At 39.5% G+C, this 24881-nt stretch overlaps 1 protein-coding gene across 1 annotated transcript in view; it reads left to right on the top strand.

Moving 5' to 3' along the window:
• ADAMTSL3 (ADAMTS like 3) overlaps window positions 1-24881 on the top strand; it is a 408397-nt gene that overhangs the window by 186306 nt on the left and 197210 nt on the right. Inside the window, 1 exon segment of the mRNA XM_026448334.1 lies at window positions 22276-22350. Within this exon segment, the coding sequence (XP_026304119.1) occupies window positions 22276-22350 (75 nt within the window).

Genomic DNA, 24881 nt, shown 5'->3' with positions numbered 1-24881 from the left:
CACTCCCCCATTGCACGCCCTGTGAGGAGGATAAGGGAACTTTGCCCCTTTCCACACATCTTATATACTTTAAGTGTAAATGTGGGTGTTTGTAAACATATTTGAAAGTCAACAATCAGTCCATCTGGGGATTGATTTTAAGAGAGCTACTACTTGGTATGGAGGAAAACCTTGAAAGTGTGAAAACAGAGTGAATTGTAGGACAAACCAAAGTTTTAGAACTCAGATCAGTGAACACAGTTTAAAGAGACAGGCTATACTGAGAAGTGTTCGTTCAGGAAGCCATGTGGTTGAGAGGAGTAAGGGAGAAAGACAACAGCCAGATGGGGGTGTAATGGAAGTATGTAGAGTCAGTGTTGGCCTTAGAAAGTTTGGAAATCTCATCAGAAAATACCTCGCTTTGTCAGGGTCCAGGAAAGATTAGAACCTGAGAAAATTCTAATTGAACCAGAGTAGACGCCAAATGAAATTGTGCCAAAGGGCAGTCTTATTTGGAGAAGTGTGCAGAAGAGGTACTGAAATGCAAGGTAGTTCATTATTCTCTCTCTCTCGATTTTCAGCTTTTGGATTACATATGCTTTTGAGAATCTATTAAAAGTTATGCATTTTCTTTCCAGGAAAATTCATGTGTACTGATAAGCCCCGGATTTGCCATTCTGATTTTTTTGTGAGGTTCTCAGACCCCTGATGCCTGTTTAGGACATTCCAGGTTAAGAACCCCTAAAATGTCCAATTTTTAAAAATCAGTTCCTACATAGAAAGGGGAACTGGAGTACACAGACAGATCCTTCAGTGCAGGGCATGAGTGACATGGTATAAGCCAGGAACATCCCACAGGATGTTCGTATGCATTTTATCAGGTTTCATATGCATGTGCTTGAGGAAGGCTAAAGGTAGCAAAGATTCCTGCCTATATGAAAACATAGTCCTTCACCATCTTGATTCTCATTATGGCCCCATCATGTCTGTTACAGCTCTGGAACTGACCAGCTGAAGCTGTTTTTGGCTGGGCTTTTCCCTAGGCCATATGGAAGCACTTCCCTATAATCATTCTTTGTGTGAAAGAAATGTGGGAAATGAAGCCATGTCTCCTCCTGAGTGTGCATCACTGGAGCCTGCAGAATCCACGCAGCTCCTACATCCATACCTTGCCAAGAATTCATTCCGATCTTCCCTGGGACTCGCCCTGAGTCAGGACATGGCAATGAGATGCTGTTGGCACAGCCCTGCACTGGAGAAAGTGCACAAGACTGTACACAGGATATCATTTCTGTCATGCAGTGAGGCAGACACAAGGTGTAAGAACCCGGAGCCAAAAGCTTTGCTATGAAAAAAATCAGAAATTTATCCAGATACAACACACAGATTTCCTGTTCCAAGGGAGGAGGAGAGAAACGGAACTAACAACCAACATAAACAGCTTTGGATATTGGAAAAGGGAACTAGAGGCCACTCAGTTATTAAAGAGAGAAAGCTCTAAAAACAACAACAAAGAAGCAAACATATCTATTTGGAGAGTCTTGACTTGGCATTTAGAAATTTAGTTGTATTTCCAGGTTTGTTCCTTATTTTGGTCTTGTCCACATCAGGGCAAATAAACAAGATCAGCTTGTCTATTCTAAGCTTTTTGTCCATTTTTACATGGTGGCAGCCAAGTCTATTGATACGGTGATACCTAATGCCAGCTGGGAACACCAGCATTTTGCTCAAGTTTTGACAGTATGAAGATAAACACACACTCTTCTAATGCATTCCTTGACACAAATAGAATCCTGGGCTACGTGGGTCATGGGGCTGCGTCACAGGGTAATTCTTAAGATTTTTTCCCTTCATCCACCGTTCATTTCTCCTTTGACTGTCACTCCCAAAAACAATTTACAAATTTAACTTATTCCATCACAAGGAAGATTGTATAGGATATAAAGGGTCTGCTAACATGGTAACATGGTAACATGGATTGGTTTTCATTCTCCTGTCTTCCTACATTATCTCTTCCTCCCTCCCCATTTGTCTTTCTAGGGTGAGATTCTGGCTGGTCATACTCTTCTATCAGAACTGTGGCTGGGAAAGGAATATTCAAACCAAATATCTGTTCCTTTTAATGGAATTAAAAGTTGCCCCCTCCTCCATTTAATTCAGCAAGGGAGAGTGTGGCCTGGAAGGAAGACCCTGTGACTACAAATAAAGACTCCTGGTCCTTGCCTAGCTCTTTTGCATGTTTTTGTGTGTCTTCTGGCCCTGTGCATGAAGAGAGATAATGGAAAAATGGCATGTAGACTGTGTTGCAAAGGAATGTCATAGATCTTATTTTACCTGGAGAAGCAGACTGTGAACTCCCTGGCCTCTTCATGAATTGCCTTACACCTATGATAAAATCCGCATCCCTCTCCAAAGCCGTTAAAGCCTGTATCATCTGGCCCCTGTGTTACATCATGTGCTGCCATCTGCTCTTCATTCCCTAATCTCCAGTTAACACTGGCTTTCTGGGAGATTCCAGAATGTCAGATGCCCATGCCCCCCATGGGCCTTTGCACGAACCCATCCCTGAACCTGGAACATGTGTCTCCCAGCTCTTCAACGTAGTTACCTCTTTCTCAACCTTGAGCACAAGTGTTGCCTCCTCAGAGAGGCTTTCTTTGACCACTCTATGTAAAGTAGGCCCTTCTCTTTTCTGTTTAGTTCTTGCTTAGCCTTTAGGGAAAGAAGTGATTATTTCATTTACTTTTTTAATTTGCGTCTCCCACTAGTAAGCTTTGCAAGAGCAGGTGCCATGGTGTTCACCATTTTATTCCTAGTGCTAGTGCAGTACTGAACACATCATAGGAGCTCAGTTAATGTTGAACAAATGAATACATGGCCTTTGCTGGAGATGATTCTGCTTCCTGTTATGATTTCAGTGGGACTGAATGATATTGTGCAATAGAACTGGACTGGAAACCAAAGACTGGAGTAATGACCTCAGTTTGGCCTCTAACAATCTATCTTCTTAGACAAGATGCTTCACTTACTGGGGCCTCAACTTTTTCATCTGCACAGTGAGCAGGGACAATTTCTAAGACCTCTTCTAGCTCTGAAAATCTATTAAGTGTATGTGTGATTTGTTCATTGTTTGAAAAAAAAATAGATCTTAGGATTGAATGGAGTTTAGAGAAACAAATCCCAGGAACTTATATGAAGCAATTTTCCAAACTTTTAATGAAAGGCTTGACAGTGATGGCTTGTCTTTGTTCTTAAAGGGCCTAGGAAATTTTAGATACACCACAAGAATGAGTTGGTGTGAAGTTTCCTCTTATCTCCCATGAACTTCTACTTGGTTGCCTTTTAACATATTATTGTTACAATCTGCAAGAATAATAGTGGCCCCCAGAGTTTGCATGCTTACACTGTACTATGTATTTGTCATGTATGACATTATTTATTCTTAGCATAACCCTACAAGGCAAGTACTACTGTACCCTCCCTATTTAACAAATGGAGAAATAGGCTCAGTGAAATTAACCACCTTGGTCAAGGTCTCACAACTGGTGAGTGGTCAAGATGGTTCTGACCTCAGAGTTCATGTGCTTAACCATCCTCCCAAAGTGTCTTCCAAGGACAGCTAGATGAGCATGAGGTGAGAGGTGCACCGAGGCTTAGAGTGATGGGGCAGGGAACAAAGATAGCACAGAAATGGAGCCAGAGGGGAGCAAAGGCTGCCTCAACCAACCTACCCCTTGTTTCCCCTTGGCAGAGCCCAGCCAGCTCCATGGTTCCTAACCCAGCGTGCACATCAGGAGCACTTGGGGAACTTGTCCCATGTTCTAGTCCTCAGGCCCCACCCTAGAATTTTGAGGGGTAAATCTGGGCAATTGTAGGTTGCTAAACTTCCCAGGTGGCCGCTGGTGCATGCCTTTGGTTAACACCTCTGCTTTTCAGTGTCTGATGCCCCACTACAGAGTCAGAAGGCAGATGACTGTTTCATCCTCACCAGTCTCCTGATTCCTTAGAGGCAGTGTAAAGGGCAGAAAATGAGTGTTACACTATGATGCTCGAGAACATCTGGACAGATATTTGTTATTAGATGTCGTGTGACATAGTCCCCTCTCCTGCATGCCGTTCCAAAGCTAGCCCTGCCAATGAGCACAGAAGCATACATTATTAGTCAGTCTGGCTGTTACCATGGTCTTTTGAGGTGAAGGCAGTTTAGGCCAGTAAATAAACATACCTCAGGTTAGGAGCAGATGTTTCTGCATAGGAGCTAAGGGCTGAAGATACTCATTTGTAGATTCAGCAATTACAGACTTCAGTAATGTGGCCTAACAGCTCAAGGCATGAGAGTCAGTCTTCAGTTTGCAGCCAATTTTTTCACCAAGGCAAAGCTCTGCTGTGTTCCTTCCTTCCTTTGTAAAAAATTTGCTATTAATTTCCTACATTTGCTTTTCCTACTTTTGCTTACTGGCATATTACATTTTTCTCACCCCCATTTGCAAAGTAGTGTATAGATAGATAGTCTTCCAGCTACAGAATCAGTGTTGCCACCCATTGACTTTTCCTTTTCTCGCCTTCCAAAATCCCCCACTGCTCCTACAGAATGACAGATGAGCTTGAAGCAAACTTTCTATCCTACTTTTGAAAAATTGTGTAGACCCTGTTCTGTACAATGCCATGCTAGGTAACTCTTTTTTTTTTTTTTTTTCTTTTGAGATGGAGTTTTGCTCTTGTTGCCCATGCTGGAGTGCAATGGCGCAATCTCAGTTCACTGCAGCCTTCACCTCCCGGGTTCAAGTGATTCTCCTGCCTCAGCCTCCTGAAGAGCTGGGATTACAGGCACATGCCACCATGCCTAGCTACTTTTGTGTTTTTAGTAGAGGTGAGGTTCTATCATGTTGGTCAGGCTGGTCTTGAACTCCTGACCTCAGGTGATCCACCTGTATCAGCCTCCCAAAGTGCTGGGACAAAGCGTGAGGCACTGTGCCCTGTCTAGGTAACTCTTTGTAGTCTAAGTGATGCCAGATAGTTATGGGTGTGTGAGGGCATTAACAAACACTTTATTTTTTTCAGTTTACAAAATGTTTTCACAGCATTATCTCACTTTAAAAAAATGTGTTCCTTAAAAATAAAACCTATTTTTTTTTGCAATTTTCTTTAGGATTCAAATTATTAGTATTAGCATGTATTTAGATACTTTTCTTATTTTTTAAAAAAACTACTTTATGCCTTGGGAATGGTGTGTGTGTGTGTGTGTGTGTGTGTGTGTGTGTGTGTGTTTGAATCTAAATAGCAGAAGGAGAAAATAAATGCAGGTTCTAGAAATGTAACATGAAAAATACTTGACAGAAAATTTTGTTCAGAAATAAAACCCAACCTACTAAAAAAACACACACCAAAAAAAAAAAAAAAAAAAGAAAAGGGGGGGTGAGGTTGTCAAAGTGAGAGTCACTAAAACATCCTTTTCCTTGTTTTATCTTGGAATGTATATATTTAGGTTGATGTAGTTCTGGTTGAACTTTATAGTGAAAATAAATGATCTGATATAAATTACAGTCCTTCTGGGCTGAAACTGGTGTTTATTGATTAGTTAATATTGTGTGGACAATTTGTTTCCTGTACATCTTGCTACTTAGCAAAGCTGTGATATCCAACAGGAAATGAGACACAAAAAATCTGATGGAACAGCTGGAGTTGAGCATTTCTGTGTGGGAGGGAAAGTCAGTGAATCTTCGGTCAGTACAGTGATTGCAAAATCAAACAAGTGAAACCCATACAATGAAACTCCGTGTGATGAGTGAATTTGAGTTGATACAGCAAACCTTTTTTTTTTTTTTGGAGATGGAGTCTCACTCTGTCGCCCAGACTGGAGTTCAGTGGCGCAATCTGGGCTCACTGCAAGCTCCGCCTCCCGGGTTCATGCCATTCTCCTGCCTCAGCCTCCCGAGTCGCTGGGACTAAAGGCGCCGCCACCTCGCCCGGCTAATTTTTTGTATTTTTGGTAGAGACAGGGTTTCACTGTGTTAGCCAGGATGGTCTCGATCTCCTGACCTCATGATCTGCCCGTCTCGGCCTCCCAAAGTGCTGGGATTACAGGCATGAGCCACCACGCCCGGCCTTATACAGCATCGCTTGGTCTCATAGTAGAAGGATTTAAAAGTGTAGTTTTGGGTCCTTACCCTGGTTCTAATGCTTAGGAACACTGTGATCTTGGGCAAGTCACTTTAACCTTGTAAAATTTTAATTGTCTTAATTGTAGAAATGAGTTTCCATTAGAATGAATGAGGTAATTTATCTCAAGTTCCTTAGCATGTTGCCTGGTGGCATAGTAAGTGCTCAACATGGTTTTAATAATAACTTATACTTACCCAACCCATAATTGGCACCAGGGCCTTTTCTAAGCCCTTTACATATATTACCTCATTGAACACTCACAACAACCCCTTGGAACAGGCATTCCTGTTATCCTCATTTCACAGATGTAACTGAGGCACAGAGAGGGTAAGTAACTTGCCCAAGGTCACACAGCAAGTGGCAGTGCTGACATTCCAACCCAGGTTGTCTGGCTCCAGAATCTGTGATCATAACCACCATATTGCCTCTCCCAGTAGTTTGTAGAGTAAAAATAAGGCAAATGGCATTTAAAGAGTGACAAGAAGGAGCTCTGGTGGATGGCACAGTGAGTAGCAGTATCAAGAATCTCTTACCACCAAATTTCAGTGAGGCAGTTTTGGAATTATCCAAACAATGAATGTGATCAGCAGGAACCAGTTACCACCATCAACAACAAATCTAGGTGTCCCAGACATGAGCCTACTGTTAGCAACACCATAGGATGGGATGGAGAGGGAGCCTTTTCTCTCCATCTTATATGTTTTCTTTTTAAAATTCGACATGGTCGCCTAGGCCGAATGCAATGGCATAATCATGGCTCACTGTAGCCTCGACCTCCTGGGTTCAAGGGATCCTCCTGCCTCAGCCTCTTAAGTAGCTGGCACTACAGGCTTGTACCAACACACCTGGCTAATTTTTAAATTTTTGTTAAGACAAGGTCTCACTATGTTGCCTAGGCTAATCTCAAACTGCTAACCTCAAGTGATCTCCTACCTTAACCTCCCAAAGTCCTGAGATTACAGGCATGAGCCACCACGCCCAGTCACCATCTGATATGTTTTCAATAATTGGCTTATACACCATTAGAAAGTACAGGATTTCAAAGCAGGCTTAGAATCGGACCTGCTTGGCAATGCCATCTGCATTCTTCTGATAGGAGGTTTCAGACAGTCTATACTGAGCTTGTGCTGAACCACAAGCAGCAGCCTGCTCTTTCTTACTGTACTTACAATTGCTTCCTCTCTTTATCATCGCCTCCAGCCCTAGGTCTACCTCCAGACTGAGGGGAGCCTTTACCAGGAGGCCATTTGTCTGCGATTTATGAATGGCCCATTCTAAAGGGCAGGATACCGAAAGCGTGGGTAATAGTCTTTGTATCAGTACAAGTAGAATTTCAAGCAAAAATACAAAATGAGTACTTTGTTAATAATCAAAAAACAAATAGTTTAAAGGATTTGTGAACCAAATGCCATTACATTAAAATATGTAAAGAAAAATCCCCTGTAGTTATATAAGATGAAATTGAAATCAGTAAAACTTCTGAGAGATTTTAATACATTGAAGTGAGTAAAAATTACATATAGAATCTGCACAATATGATTACTAATGTTACATTAATAGATAACAGAGCATTGCATGGTGAGGGAATATACTTTCTTTTCAAACATCATGCACCATTTAATAAAAAAACTGATTCTATGCGAGGCTCCAAGGAAGATTAGAAAAAAAAAAAAAAATCCCAGCAAAACAGAAACCATCAGAAGAGACCTCGCCCTGCAGCTGTACCCATCCGTTCCCTGCTTTCTCCCGCTACAGAGGCGCAAATGTCTGTCTTCCTTTCCAAGACTAATTAATCCCTCCATCTGTGTTCTGCATTCCAGCTCCTCTGTGTCCTCAGAGAACTCACTCCACCCATCTTCCCCTCTTTCCTTTATCTTCTTTCACTCTCTCTTTCCTATCAGGGTTAATGTGAGCAGCGGGTGTCTCCCATCTTAAATAAAAGTATAATTTTAAAAATGTCTATGTATATACATGTATATACATATGTGTATATATACACATGTATGTATATATGTGTATGTATATAGGTGTATAATCTTTTTATATATATATAGAACACTCTTTTAAACATAATCATGTCTCCAGCTACCACCCTAATCTTTCACCTACTCTTTACTGCCAAGTCTTGAAAAAACTGTTTACACTTGCTGTCTCTAATTTTTCATCCTCAGATCACAGTTTCCTGTGCCAGCTACTTGATTGAAACTGCTTTGGCAAAGCACATTAACAGTCTCTTTACTGCTCATCCAAAAGGCACTTTTAAGCCCTCATCTGCAGAGCACCTGGTACTCCTGGCTCCTCCCTCCTTAAAATCCTCTGCCTCAGAGGATTCTCATTTCATTTCTGGTCAGACCTAGAACTGGGTCATCTCTTGCAGTACAGTGAAGAAATGCTGAAAAGTTTGTGACTATGGACCAGTCTCCCCTTTCTGCCCTTTATGATTTGAGGTCTCCCCCTCTATATCCTGCACCCATGCTGCTCAAAATGTGGCTCACAGTCTAGCAGTATCAGCGTCACCTGAGAGGCTGCTGGTCAGGCACATTCTTGGGCTCCACCCTAAACTGCTGGATCTGAATTTCTATGGGTGGAGCAGGTATCTGTTTTAACAAGTTTTCTAGATGATTCATATTTAGATAAAATGTTTGGGAGGTACTGCCCTATCAGCGTATCACAGAGACTTCTACAAATGTATCAAACTTTAATGGAGAGTTACAGAAATGAAAGGGAATTCGAGTTTAGGAGATGATCCTTATAGGATGCTCCTTGTTCCTAGCTTTGCCTAGGTGCTCTGCAGTGTGCTTTCTCTCCAAGAGTTATATAGTAGGCAGCTCCACCCAGAAGAACATTTTCCTCAAGTTTGAGCCTTTTTGGGTAAAATCAATGGCAAGGGGGTTTGATTTGCAAAGTTTCACTGAAGTGTGTAATTATCAATGGGGCGATGGTTGGAATATACACATGTACGTACACACACCCCTAGACAAATGCTTCCCCAAGATACCACAGCCTACATTCACAAAGATTTTGCAAGAGAGCCCAACCAATCTGCCCAGATAGGTTTTCTTCAGTTCAGTAAAGCTTTCTTTCAAAACAATTTTTATTACATATATAATACACTGTATATTTGTTGTAAAAAATCCAGAATATCCAGGCAAGGAAATTGACAAACATGTCACATATTCAATCACACTGCCAACAGATTACACCTGTTATCATATTAGTGTGTCCTTCCTGGGATGAGGATGAAGTGGTTGAGGATACATAATATATATTGATAATTTATATTGTAAAATTAAGACATGCTTTTTATAAAACTTACAAAAACTTCAAATGGCACAGAAGGATATAAAATGGAAAGTAAAAGTCACCTTCTACCATCCACAAACTCCTAACCAGTTCCACTTTTTAGAGGTCTAAACAGTATGAATGGTTGCCTCTATTAAGATATTTACTATGAATGTGTATGTGTGCACCTTTCCATACAAACATGTATGATTTTGAGAAGTATACAGAATTGGATCATTAGGTATAATTTTTTTTACAATTTGTTTTTATTCACTGAGGGTTTTTGCCTGTCAGTTCTCGTAAGTTGGCTTGTTTTTTTATTTTTGAGATGGAGTCTCACTCTGTCCCCTAGCCTGGTGTTCAGTGGTATGGTCTCGGCTAACTGCAACCCTCACCTCCCGGGTTCAAGCAATTCTCATGCCTCAGCCTCCTTAGTAACTGGGATTATAGGTGCTAGCCACCATGCCCAGATAATTTTTGTACTTTTTAGTAGAGACAGGGTTTCACCATGTTGGCCAGGCTGGTCTTGAACTCCTGACCTCATGTGATCCACCTGCCTCAGCCTCTCAAAGTGCTGGAATTACAGGTGTGAGCCACTGCACCCAGTTGGCTTGTTTTTTAACTGGTGGTATAAGAGGATATTACATAATTTATTTAACTAGACTCATATCAATGAGCATTTAGATTTTCTGTCCATGTTACAACATCTTTGTACATTTGTGCAAGCATGTTTTTATGTGCTTTTAGTTCTCAATGAAACTGTAATTTCTCTTCTCTCTTTTCATAATCTTCTTGACATTTTGATTTTTCTGTGAACTAGTTTTTTAAGTGTCTGACCAATTTTCCTGCTAATTTCTGTTTTTTTCTTACTGATTTGTAAATACTCTAGATATTAAGAAAACAGTCTTTGCCTGTAATTATAATTTTTCCTTCTTTGACATTTTGCTTAATTTTTATTTCAAATGAATTAATATTTTCCTTTGATTTTCTCAAGACTTTTTTATGTCTTGAGAGAGAGAGATTTAAATGTTTTTGAAGGTTGTGCCCATTTTTGGGGGGGTGGGAACGGAGTCTCGTGTCGCCCAGGCTGGAATGCAGTGGTGCGATCTTGGCTCACTGCAACCTTTGCCTCCTGGGTTCAAGTGATTCTCCAGCCTCAGTCTCCCAAATAGCTGGGATTACAGGCGCGAGCCACCACACCCAGCTAAATTTTGTATTTTTTAGTAGAGACAGGGTTTTGCCATGTTGGCCAGGCTGGTCTTGAACTCCTGACCTCAGGTGATCCACTGGCCTCAGCCTCCCAAAGTGCTGAGATTACAGGCATGAGCCACTGCACACAGCCGGTTGTGCCCATTTTTAAAAAGTTCATTCCAAGATATTCCATGTTTTTTCTAGCCATTGCAAATGGGGCATTTTCTCCCATTGTTTTTCTAAATGATTATTCTTGGTGTTTCTAAAATCTAATAATTTTTTAATATTAATTTCTTCTTTATTTCTAATGGTTGGACTCTTTTTTCTTACCTAACTACCTTGGCTAATCTTTTAAAAACTCTTAAGTCATATGGTGCTAACTGGCATCCCATCATTTCCCCAATTAAACAGCAGTGTTTCTAATGTTTAAGCATGAAGCATATTAATCATGACTTGGCATTTGTAAATGGTGTTACAAACATTTACTTTATTTTATATACAGAATTTTTATCAGGAATTATGACTGAATTTTACTAAATGCTGGAAACTTATTTGAGGTAATCAAATTTTTCTACTTTGTCTATTAATATGGTAAATTACATTACTAGGTTTCCTAAATTTGAGCAACACTAGCATTTATTGGGTAAACTCCATTTGTATATAGTGGATAATTCAAATTTATGATTAAATTTTCTTTTCAAATATTTTATTTAGGAATTTGGTGTCAAATAGATGTCAGTGACATTGGAATGTGGTTTTAATCCCCAAAATTGTACTGTGTATAATTTTCAGGCGTACATAAAAGTTGATGAAATAACACAATTAACTACTGTACATTTTTTCAGTTAGATTCAATAATTACTTATATTTTGCTACATTGGTTCATTATCCCTATCACTCTATCTCTATCTATCTATCTATCTATCTATCTATCTATCTATCTATCTATCTATCTATCTTCCTTCTATGTATCTATGTATCTATCTATCTTATTCCTCCATCCAACTAGCTAGCTGAGCCTTGTTAATTTGCAGACATCACAACACTTACTTCTAAATAGTAATACTTTAGCATGACTCTCCTAAAAATAAAGATCTTCTTTATAACATCATCTCACTAGTAATGCCTAAAAGATTATAATTTCTAAATATTTTCTAATATCCAATCTATGTTAAAATTTCTCCTTTTGTAGTTGTTTTTCCCCTTAATCTGGTCAAGGCTCACTCATTGCATGAGTTTTTCTATCTCTTTAGTCTCTTTTATTTCATGCACTTATTTTTTCATGGTATTGACCTCTTAAAGAGTTCATTCCAGTTGTATTGTAGCATGTCCCATATTCTGGATTTGTCTGATCATTTTCCATTTAATTTGTTGATCTCCCTCACATAATTCCTGTGAATTGATCAGTAAGATCTGTGGTTTAATTAGAATTAGATTGAACATTTGTGACAGCAGCACATCAAAAGTGATGTGTGATTTATGTTGCATCATATCAGGAAGATCATGGTGTCAGTTTGACTCAGTATTACTTGCACAGGTGGTGAACTACACATACTCTGTTGTATAGATCCATGTTTCCCTGTAAGAAATCTGCAGGGTGATACCTTGACAAGGTGTAAATATTCTGTCTTGCAACAATCTTTCATACCATGGCTTTAGTGTACATTGATGATCCTTGCCTGAAATAGTATTTAACATGGAGAGTTGCAAACGGTTATTTTTTAATTCTGTCATTCCTTCTTCACTCATTCTTCTGTTTTTTAAAAAAAGGTTTCTGTTTTTTAATTTCTCACTCTGTATTCAGAGATTTTTGTTTATTTAATATTTTATATATTATTGACAATATTCTTTTTAGGTTTCAAATTGTCCAAAATGTAGCCAGTGGGAACACTTTAAACTGTCTTCTTTTGTCATAATTCCATTGAATTTTAGACATTGCCTTGGTTTCTAGAGCAACAGGTGTTCCAAGCCCACCTTGAATTTTCCCTACTCCAGACCTGGCATTACCTGGTTTTTCATGGGAGACTTGGTTATTTTCAGTGGGCTTTGTGTGTGTGTGTGTGTGTGTGTGTGCGCGTGCACGCGTATGTCTGTGTTGGGGTACACCTTCAACACTCAGCCAAAGTAATTGACAATTTTGTTCTAGCCTTTACTTCCTGCTTCCTCAGAGTCTGTAGGTTAGCCATAGATGATAGCTTAGGAGCTTCTCAGGTCGTTTCTGGGCATGCACAAAGCTCTGGCATATGCAGAGCCTCATGTGGACATGCGGTCTTCTAGATTTTCAGGAATATGTTGGAGTTTTTCAAGGTCACCTGTGGACATCTCATTCCCAGCTTTTTGGTTAGCTTATTGTTTTCCCCAATTGTTATTCACCACTTCATGCAGCCTCAATGTTAAACAAGTATCTCTGATTGTTTTGGACAAATGCCTCCTGGGGAAAAGCTGTTTACACTGGGCAAACTCCTAGTTAGATAAACCAAAGACAGCTTTGTGAGTGAAGTCTTCCAGGGAACCACTACACAGGTCAAATAATAATTGGGAATTGGGCATTGAAGGAGCTCCAAACCCATTTTACCCCTGCAGAGTCTGCCAGGCTGCTGGTTTGCACTGTGATTACGGGCTGTTGTTTTCAAGGTTACCATGGAGGTGGAGAATGGGGGAGATGAGAATAGGCAGCTTAGCATGCCACAGAACTCACAGTTCTTACTGAGCACTTTCCTTTAATAATTACTGCTCAGACTGTTGCAAGCGTTTGGTTAATTTCCAGAGTTTTAAAAATGTTGGTTCTGACTATTTTTGCTGGTGTTTTTATTGATTTTATGGAGGAGAGGATTTTTCAGAAGTCTTTATCACTTTTGCTTGTTTGTTTAAATTAGTCTCTACAAAAAATTCAAAAATTAGCCAGGCATGCTGGCACACAACTGTAGCCCCAGCTACTCAGGAGGCTGAGTTGGGAGGATCACTTGAGCCCAAGAGGTGGAGGCTGCAGTGAGCCTAGATCAGGCCACTGCACTCCAGCCTGGGTGACAGAGTGAGACCTTGTCTCAAAAAACAAAAACAAAACAAAAGAAAAACAACAAAACATGATGAATGCATTAATATTTTCTTTACTTACCAGTTTTCAAAACGATGAGCTGGTTGCTAGCATCCTTAAAATGACTGATGTTGTAGTATGCGTCATTTCCTTTCCTTTTTTTTTTCTGAGGCAAGCTCTCACTGTGTTACCCAGACTGGAGTGCAATGGGTTGATCATAGCTCCCTGCAGCCTCAACCTCCTGGGCTCAAGTAATCCTCCAACCCTAGACTCTCAAGTAGCTGGGATTACAGGCACACACCACCATACCCACGTTTAAAAAATTATACAAGTTTTTGGTAGTGACCAGGTTTCTCTATGTTGCCCAGGCTGGTCTCGAACTCCTGGGCTCAAGCCATCCTCCCGCCTTGGCCTCGCAAACTCTAAGACTATAGATGTGAGCCACTGCGCTTGGCCCTCTCTCTTTTTTTAAAAAAAGCTAAATAATATTCCATTGTAGGTATATAGCAAAAAACATCTGAGAACCACGATTTCCAGTAGGTAATTGTGTAGGCCAAGGATCACGAAATTTTTCTGTGAAAGGCCAGATACCACAGTAAATATTTTAGGTTTATTGAGCTGTATGGTCTTCATTACCATGACTCCATTCTGCCTTTGTAGAGCAAAAACAGCCTTATCCGTTCATCCATGGATAGATACTTGGGTCGTTTCTTCCTTTCGGCTATTGGGAATAATGCTGCTGTGATCGTGAATGTACCAGTATCTGTTTGTGTCCCTGCTTTCAATTCTTTTGGGTATATTCCCAGAGGTGGAATTGCTGGATCATATGGTAATTCTATGTTTAGTATCTTGAGGACTTGCTGTACTATTTTCCGTGGTAAGTTGTACCATTTAACATTTTCACCACCAGCTCACAAGGGTTCTTTTCTCCACATCCTCACCATTCTGCTTGTTTTGTTATTATTTTTTTTTGTATAATTCTCATCCTAATGGGTGTAAAGGGGTACCTGATTGTGGTTTTAATTTTCAATTCTCTAATAATTATTGGTATTGAGCATTTTCATGTGTGCTTATTGGCCATTTGTATAGCTGTTTTGGAGAAATCCGAGTCCTTTTGTCCTTTTTATTGAATGGGTTGTTTTTGTTGTTGTTGAGTTATAAGCATTCTTTATATATTCTAGATAATAACCCCTTTCTAAGATGTGATTTGCAAATGTTTTCCCCCATTCTGTGGGTTTCCTCTTCACTTTATTCATAGTGTCCTTTTGTGCACAAAGGTTTAATTTTGATTTGGTCAAATTTAGTCGTTTTTCATGTGTTTCCTGTGCTTTTAGTGTTTCCTAAAAGCACAGGAAATCTCTGTATTCAGAGATTTTTGTTTATTTAATATTTTATATATTATTGACAATATTCTTTTTAGGTTTCCTAAAAAGAATATTGTGCTTTTCTGTCATATGTGCTTTTAGTGTCATATCCAAGATACCACTGCCCTATTTTTTAACCTTCCTTTTTTAAATCTTCAATGTATATATTGGCAGACTTTCCACATCAGGTCATATAGCTTCTTATCATTACTTTTATCAGTTGAGTATTTATCAGTTGAGTATCATGTAGAGTATTCCTTAGTATGGATGTTCTTGTTTATGTAATCTTTCCCATATTGATGGATATTTAGGTATGGTTCAGTCTTTCCTTTTACATGTATACATGTTAAAAACAAACAAAAAATCTGGAATGGACATTCATCAAAGTGTTAGAAGTGATTATCTCTGGGCAGTAGGATTAGAAAAAGCTTTATTTTGTATTTTTGTTTATCTGCATTTTCTTTTTTTATTATTATTATACTTTAAGTTCTAGGGTACATGTGCACAACGTGCAGGTTTGTTACATATGTATACATGTGCCAGGTTGGTGTGCTGCACCCATTAACTCGTCATTTGCATTAGGTATATCTCCTAATGCTATCCCTCCCCCCTCTGCCACCCCACAATAGGCCCCGGTGTGTGAGGTTCCCCTTCCTGTGTCCAAATGATCTCATTGTTCAATTCCCACCTGTGAGTGAGAACATGCGGTGTTTGATTTTCTGTTCTTGTGATAGTTTGCTGAGAATGATGGTTTCCAGCTGCATCCATGTCCCTACAAACAACACGAACTCATCCTTTTTTATGGCTGCATAGTATTCCATGGTGTGTATGTGCCACATTTTCTTAATCGAGTCTGTCACTGACGGACATTTGGGTTGATTCCAAGTCTTTGCTATTGTGATTGTGCCACAATAAACATACATGTGCATGTGTCTTTATAGCAGCATGATTTATAATCCTTTGGGTATATATCCAGTAATGAGATGGCTGGGTCAAATGGTATTTCTTGTTCTAGATCCTTGAGGAATCACCACACTGTTTTCCACAATGGTTGAACCACTTTACAGTCCTGCCAACAGTGTAAAAGTGTTCCTATTTGTCCACATCATCTCCAGCACCTGTTGTTTCCTGATTTTTTAATGATTGCCATTCTCACTGGTGTGAGATGGTATCTCATTGTGGTTTTGATTTGCATTTCTCTGATGGCGAGTGATGATGAGCATTTTTTCATGTGTCTGTTGGCTGTATGAATGTCTTCTTTTGAGAAGTATCTGTTCATATTCTTTGCCCACTTTTGGATGGGGTTGTTTGTTTTTTTCTTGTAAATTTGTTTGAGTTCTTTGTAGGTTCTAGATATTAGCCCTTTGTCAGATAAGTAGATTGCAAGAATTTTCTCCCATTCTGTAGGTTGCCTGTTCACTCTGGTGGTAGTTTCTTTTGCTGTGCAGAAGCTCTTTAGTTTAATTAGATCCCATTTGTCAATTTTGGTTTTTGTTGCCGTTGCTATTGGTGGTGTTTTAGATATGAAGTCCTTGCCCATGCCTATGTCCTGAATGGTATTACCTAGGTTTTCTTCCAGGGTTTTTATGGTTTTAAATCTAATATTTAAGTCTCTAATCCATCTTGAATTAATTATTCTATAAGGAGTAAGGAAAGGATCCAGTTTCAGCTTTCTACTTCTGGCTAGCCAATTTTCCCAGCACCATTTATTAAATGGGAATACTTTCCCCATTTCTTGTTTTTGTCAGGTTTGTCAAAGATCAGATGGTTGTAGATGTGTGGTATTATTTCTGAAGGCTCTGTTCTGTTCCATTGGTCTATATCTCTGTTTTGGTACCAGTACCATGCTGTTTTGGTTACTGTAGCTTTGTAGTATAGTTTGAAGTCAGGTAGTGTGATGCCCCCAGCTTTGTTCTTTTCGCTTAGGATTGTCTTGGCAATGCGGGGTCTTTTTTGGTTCCATATTAAAGCAGTTTTTTCCAATTCTGTGAAGAAAGTCATTGGTAACTTAATGGGGATGGCATTGAATCTATAAATTACCTTGGGCAGTATGGCCATTTTCACAACATTGATTCTTCCTATCCATGAGTATGGTATGTTCTTTCATTTGTTTGTGTCCTCTTTTATTTCACTGAGCAGTGGTTTGTAGTTCTCCTTGAAGAGGTCCTTTACATCCCTTGTAAGTTGGATTCCTAGGTATTTTATTCTCTTTGAAGCTATTGTGAGTGGGAGTTCATTCATGATTTAGCTCTCTGTTTGTCTGTTACCGGTGTATAAGAATGCTTGTGATTTTTGCACATTGATTTTGTATCCTGAGACTTTGCTGAAGTTGCTTATCAGCTTAAGGAGATTTTGGGCTGAGACAATGGGGTTTTCTAAATATACAATCATGTCATCTGCAAACAGGGACAATTTGACTTCTTCTTTTCCTAACGGAATACCCTTTATTTCTTTCTCTTGCCTGATTGCCCTAGTCAGAACTTCCAACACTATGTTGAATAGGAGTGGTGAGAGAGGGCATCCCTGTCTTGTGCCAGTTTTCAAAGAGAAAGCTTCCAGTTTTTGCCCATTCAGTATGATATTGGCTGTGGGTTTGTCATAAATAGCTCTTATTATTTTGAGATATGTTCCATCAATACCGAATTTATTGAGCATTTTTAGCAAGAAGGGCTGTTGAATTTTGTCAAAGGCCTTTTCTGCATCTATTGAGATAATCATGTGGTTTTTGTCTTTGGTTCTGTTTATATGCTGGATTATGTTTATTGATTTGCATATGTTGAACCAGCCTTGCATCCCAGGGATGAAGCCCACTTGATCATGGTGGATAAACTTTTTGATGTGCTGCTGGATTTGGTTTGCCAGTATTATTTTGAGGATTTTTGCATCGATATTCATCAGGGATATTGGTCTAAAATTCTCTTTTTTTTGTTGTGTCTCTGCCAGGTTTTGGTATCAGGATTATGTTGACTGCATAAAATGAGTTTGGGAGGATTCCCTCTTTTTCTGTTGTTTGGAATAGTTTCAGAAGGAATGGTGCCAGTTCCTCCTTGTACCTCTGGTAGAATTCGGCTGTGAATCCGTCTGGTCCTGGACTTTTTTTGGTTGGTAGCCTATTAATTATTGCCTCAATTTCGGGACCTACTATTGGCCTATTCAGGGATTCAACTTCTTCCTGGTTTAGTCTTGGGAGAGTATAAGTGTCCAGGAAATTATCCATTTCTTCTAGATTTTCTAGTTGATTTGCGTAGAGGTGTTTATAGTATTCTCTGATGGTAGTTTGTATTTCTGTGGGGTCGGTGGTGATATCCCCTTTATCACTTTTATATTGCGTCTATTTGATTCTTCTCTCTTTTCTTCTTTATTAGTCTTGCTAGTGGTCTATCAATTTTGTTGATCTTTTCAAAAATCCGGCTCCTGGATTCATTGGTTTTTTGGAGGGTTTTTTGTGTCTCTATCTCCTTCAGTTCTGCTCTGATCTTCGTTATTTCTTGCCTTCTGCTAGCTTTTGAATGTGTTTGCTCTTGCTTCTCTAGTTCTTTTAATTGTGATGTTAGGATGTTAATTTTAGATCTTTCCTGCTTTCTCTTGTGGACATTTAGTGCTATAAATTTCCTTCTACACACTGCTTTAAATGTGTCCCAGAGATTCTGGTATGTTGTATCTTCGTTCTCATTGGTTTCAAAGAACATCTTAATTTCTGCCTTCATTTCATTATGTACCCAGTAGTCATTCAGGAGCAGGTTGTTCAGTTTCCATGTAGTTGAGTGGTTTTGACTGAGTTTCTTAGTCCTGAGTTCTAGTTTGATTGCACTGTGGTCTGAGACACAGTTTGTTATAATTTCTGTTCTTGTACATTTGCTGAGGAGTGCTTTACTTCCAACTATGTGGTCAATTTTGGAATAAGTGCAATGTGGTGCTGAGAAGAATGTATATTCTGTTGATTTGGGGTGGAGAGTTCTATAGATGTCTATTAGGTCCGCTTGGTGCAGAGTTGAGTTCAATTCCTGGATATCCTTATTAATTTTCTGTATCGTTGATCTATCTAATGTTGATGGTGGGGTGTTAAAGTCTCCCATTATTATTGTATGGGAGTCTAAGTCTCTTTGTAAGTCTCTAAGGACTTGCTTTATGAATCTGGGTGCTCCTGTATTGGGTGCATATATATTTAGGATAGTTAATTTTTCCCGATGAATTGATCCCTTTACCATTATGTAATGGCCTTCTTTGTCTCTTTTGATCTTTGATGGTTTAAAGTCTGTTTTATCAGAGACTTGAATTGCAACCCCTGCTTTTTTTTGTTTTCCATTTGCTTGGTAGATCTTCCTCCATCCCTTTATTTTGAGCCTATGTATGTCTCTGCATGTGAGATGGGTCTCCTGAATACAGCAAACTGATGGATCTTGACTCTTTATCCAATTTTCCAGTCTGTGTCTTTTAATTGGACCATTTGATCCATTTACATTTAAGGTTAATATTGTTGTGTGTGAACTTGATGCTGTCATCATGGTATTTGCTGGTTATTTTGCTCATTAGTTGATGCAGTTTCTTCCTAGTATTGATGGATTTTGGTATGTTTTTGCTATGGCTGGTACCGATTGTTCCTTTCCATGTTTAGTGCTTTCTTCAGGATCTTTTGTAGGGCAGGCCCGGTGGTGACAAAATCTGTAAGCATTTGCTTGTCTGTTAAGGATTTTATTTCTCCTTCACTTATGAAACTTAGTTTGGCTGGATATGAAATTCTGGCTTGAAAATACTTTTCTTTAAGAGTGTTGAATATTGGCCCCCACTCTCTTCTGGCTTGTAGAGTTTCTGCCAAGAGATCTGCTGTTAGTCTGATGGGCTTCCCTTTGTGGGTGACCCGACCTTTCTCTGTGGCTGCCCTTAACATTTTTTCCTTCATTTCAACTTTGGTGAATCTGACAATTGTGTCTTAGAGTTGCTCTTCTCGAGGAGTATCTTTGTGGTGTTCCCTGTATTTCCTGAATTTGAATGTTGGCCTGCCTCACTAGGTTTCGGAAGTGCAGAGTGTTTTCCAACTTGGTTCCATTTTTCCCATCACTTTCAGGCACACCAATCGGACGTAGATTTGGTCTTTTCACATAATCCCATATTTCTTGGAGGCTTTGTTCATTTCTTTTTACTCTTTTTTCTCTACACTTCTCTTCTTGCTTCATTTCATTTATTTGATCTTCAATCACTGACAATCTTTCTTCCAGTTGATCGAGTCAGTTACTGAAGGTTTTGCATTTGTGATGTAGTTCTCATGTCATGGTTTTCATCTCTATCAATTCTTTTAAGGTCTTCTCTGCATTGATTATTCTAGTTATCCATTCATCCATTATTTTTTCAAGGTTTTTAGTTTCTTTGCGCTGGTTACATAGTTCCTCCTTTAGCTCTGAGAAGTGCGATTGACTGAAGCCTTCTTCTCTCAACTCGTCAAAATCATTCTCCATCCAGCTTTGTTCCATTGCTGGCGATGAGCTGTGTTCCTTTGGAGGGGGAGATGCGCTCTTATCTTTTGAGTTTCCAGCTTTTCTGCACTGCTTTTTCCCCATCTTTGTGGTTTTATCTGCCTTTGGTCTTTGATGATGGTGACGTACTGATGGGGTTTTGGTGTGGGTGTCCTTTCTGTTTGTTAGTTTTCCTTCTAACAGTCAGGACCCTCAGCTGCAAGTCTGTTGGAGTTTGCTTGATGTCCACTCCAGACCCTGTTTGCCTGAGTATCAGCAATGGAGACTGCAGAAGATAGAATATTGCTGAACAGTCTCGCTGCCGCCTTGCAGTTAGATCTCAGACTGCTGTCCTAGCAATGAGGGAGGCTCTGTGGGCATGGGACCCTCCCGGCCAGGTGTGGGATATGATCTCCCAGTGTGCTGTTTGCTAAGACCCTTGGTCAAGCGCAGTATTAGGGTGGGAGTTACCCGATTTTCCAGGTGTTGTGTGTCTTAATTTCCTTTGGCTAGGAAAAGGAATTCCCTTCCCCCTTGTGCTTCCCAGGTGAGGCGATGCCTCGCCCTGCTTCAGCTCTCGCTTGTCGGGCTGCACCTGCGGACCAGCACTGACTCTCTGACATGCCCCAATGAGATGAACCCGGTACCGCAGGTGAAAATGCAGAAATCACCCGTCTTCTGTGTCACTCATGCTGGTAGCTAGAGGCTGGAACTGTTCCTATTTGGCCATCTTGGGCGCCCCCCTCCCCCGCATTTTCTAATTTTTAATTATAAACAGGTATTTCTATTTAAAAAATCTTGCAAACTGGTCAATCAATATATTGAGATCCTTTGAGAGTTTATCCAAAAAAAATTGTTTTGCATAAGTTAGACAAAAACATATGCTTGAAGTAATTCATATCGTTGCTAATGTTCTAGTTTCATTTAGGAACAAACGATGATCAGATAGGGAACTAGTGGGATACAATATCAAATATGAGTTTAGATTATTATGTGAACACAAAAATTAAATTATCAGAACGTGTAGCAGTGTGAAAAAAGATCTGTGAGGACCAGGATTTCCAGTAGGTAATTGTTTAGGCCAAGGATCATGAAATTTTTCTGTGAGAAGTCAGATAGTACAGTAAATATTTTAGTGTTATTGAGCCATATGGTCTTATTACTACAACTCTATTCTACCTTGAAGAGCACAAACAGCCTTAAATGAATGAATGAAGAGGTGTGACTAGATTTGGCCTAGGGGCCACAGTGTGCAGACCCTCATCAAAGCACATGGATTGGGTCATGAGAGTAAAGGCAATTGAGGTAGTAGGCCGTGCATTTACTTTAAACGTTTCTTTAATGTTATTTAAGGATGTATTTAAATGAAATTATGTAATATTCATCTGCTTTACACATAGTTGGTGATTTCCAAAGATTTCCTTTTTTTTTTTTTCTTGAGACAGAGTCTTACTCTGTTGCCCAGGCTGGAGTCCAGTGGCATGTTCTCAGCTCACTGCAGACTCTGCTTCCTAGGTTCCAGCGAGTCTCCTGCGTCAGCCTGCCGCTTAGCTGGGACTACAGGCATGCGCCATCACGCGTGATTAATTTTTGTCTTTTCAGTAGAGATGGGGTTTCACCATGTTGGCCAGGCTGGTCTCAAACTCCTGACCTCAAGTGATCTGCCCGCCTCAGCGTCCCAAAGTGCTAGGATTGCAGAATTGAAATATAGTTAAGAATATTTTGCAGATGCCCCCAGTTTTGATTGACTTGGTCATTTTCATGGGCCTTTAGTGTACTGGTTTTATTGCAGTTGTGTTCTGTTCTTTCCCAGGAGAAGAAAATGTAATAGCTGTTCCTTTGGGGAGTCGAAGTGTGAGAATTACAGTGAAAGGACCTGCCCACCTCTGTAAGTAGAATTTAATCTTCACATTTTTTAATATCCTGAAAGTTTAGTTAGCCAAAAAACAAAAACAAGACAAAACAAAACAAAAAAACCCGCAAACCAAACCTACAAGCAAAAGAAACTTTCTCTAAGTTAATGGGTAATGTTACCAAACTTGTGTCCACCTGCTTGGCATAGCAAAGCTAAACACTGACATTAGGATTTGCAGCCAGAGACAGTGAGGTATTTATTGCAGAGCACCAAGCAAGGAGAATCAAACAGCTCATGCTTAAGACCTGAACTCCCTGATGTCTTACATGTTAGGATTTTTAAAGACAGGGAGATAGACATTACAGGCAAAGTCACAAATTAATACATGGAGGCTATGTACTGGTTTGACCTGAAAGGGTGGAATATCTTGAAGTGGGGGCTTACAGACCATAGGTAGATTCAAATATTTTCTGATTTGCAATTGGTTAAGAAAGGGAAGTTTTGCCTAAGACTTGGAGTTAGCAGAAAAGAATGTTAGATCTGGCCCTTGGGCGTGATCTCCTTCGGATGCCTCAGGAAGAAGTGTAGGACAAAGAAAGGCAGTCAGTGTTCAGCCTCAGTTCCCTCTTAACGGAGGTCTGTGTGCCAGTGGATCCATTTGGTGGGGATCTAGATTTCCTGAAAAACTACTCAGGGACATATGTTAAAATGTTATCATTAGTTTCTATAGGGAACCATACATCCTGTGACTCCAACTTTTTTTGGCTATTGTTGTAATCCACCATTACTTTCTTGCTTGTGAAGCTGCTCATTTACTTCTCAAGGCTAGCTAGGTGCCTGGAATTTCTCTTGAAGAAATTCAAGATTTTCCTTTATTTCCATTCTTGGGGGTGGTAGTACCCTGTTGAATACCCCCAACTATTCTGTAGTGGGCAAAATAATCTATATAACCAGGGAAATTATCTGTATTGTACCCTGAATTTTTCTGTTCTCTTACCCCAATGGGAAATTTACTTGTTTAAGATTAATCCCCTCATGGGAAAATAAAAACCAAATTATATATCAGATAAACTATTTTGTATAGGATGGTTGGGTGTGGTGGCTCACGCCTGTAATACCAGCTCTTTGGGAGGCTGTGGCAGGAGGATCACTTGAGTCAGGAGTTTGAGACAAGCCTGGACAGAACAGAAAGACCCCATCTCTACAAAAAATTTAAAAAAAAATTAACTAGGCATAGTGGTGCATGCCTGTAGTCCAAATTACTCAAGAGACTGAGGTAGTCCAAGGAGTAGCCTGGCTACTACAGGCATGTAGTCTAAGCTACTCCTTGAGCCTAAGAGTTCAAGGTTGCAGTGAGCTCTGATTGCACCACTGCAATCTGCCACTCCAGCCTGAGTGACACAGCAAGACCATGTCTCTAAAATAATAATAATATATGGAGAGTAAAGTAAGATTTGGGAATGTTCTGGAGATTTCAGCAAAGTGGTACAAAAAAATAAAACAAAACAAAATTTAAAATACAAAACCTTATCTGTGAATATGGCTGATCAGATCAAGCCTTGCTACTAGCACTTCACAGCTTCCCGTCTAGGGGTTCCTGAAGGCCGACACTGGCTTCCCAGAATATTGTGAGTTTGAAGTAATAAATAGATGATGGTGATGGCTTCACTCTGTGAATACACTGAAACCATTAAATTATGCATTTTAAAAGGGCAAAGTTTATGGCATGCAAATTATACGTAGAAAAGATGTTAAAAAACAAAAAAAACGCAGTGAATGGTCTTGATAGTCTCATGATATTAAAGGCCATTCCCCAAAATTCAGCTCCAAATATAGTTTTATAAATTGTAAAAACAGAATAAGGAAACAGTAAACAGAATAAGTAAAGGTGAACACTTTGAGACAAAACTTCGTTTATGTGTGTATGTTCTGGCATATTCAACATAACTTTATATTCAAGACTGGCACTCTTCCAAGAACAGGGCTCAAAAATGTTCCCATTTCTTCAAGAGTGACAAGTCTGTTGCTTGGACTATTTCCCTCTCTGAACAATCTCACAACTGGCAGTAGAAGTATTTCTGAAAGTTATCCTTCTTTGCTGATGAATAGAACTGGCTTCATTTACTAAGCACTTAGTTAACATTTCTGAATATCTAAATATAGAAGTCGTTTTATTTTCTGGATTTATGGAACTTTTTTCTTAATTTTTATTTGTAAAAGAGATAATTTCTGAAATGAAGCTTATTTTGCAGTAATAAGTCATTCTTTTAACATCCACATTAACTATAACTATCCAAAAGACTGCATTACTAAGAACCGAAAATAGCCAGCAACATTAATGTCAGTCTCCTTGCTGTGGAGTGGATTTTAATTACAGAATATCCATCTTATATACTGCCTAGAGGTGTTTGTTTAGATCCTGAATTTCCAGTTCTGTCCCAAGCCTTGCCACAGCATTATGGGGAGCACACAGCCCCAAATTTTCCAGGGGTGCATCCCTTAAAAAATGGAAGCAATAAGCAGATCTCTGCAAAACAGATTTTATTGCAGCAAAACTTCAGCAT

Source organism: Piliocolobus tephrosceles, chromosome 6, assembly GCF_002776525.5.
Source record: "Piliocolobus tephrosceles isolate RC106 chromosome 6, ASM277652v3, whole genome shotgun sequence".
NCBI lineage: Eukaryota > Metazoa > Chordata > Mammalia > Primates > Cercopithecidae > Piliocolobus > Piliocolobus tephrosceles.
The sequence above is the reverse complement of the archived record's forward strand: the minus strand, read 5'-3'. Positions and strand labels throughout refer to the sequence as shown.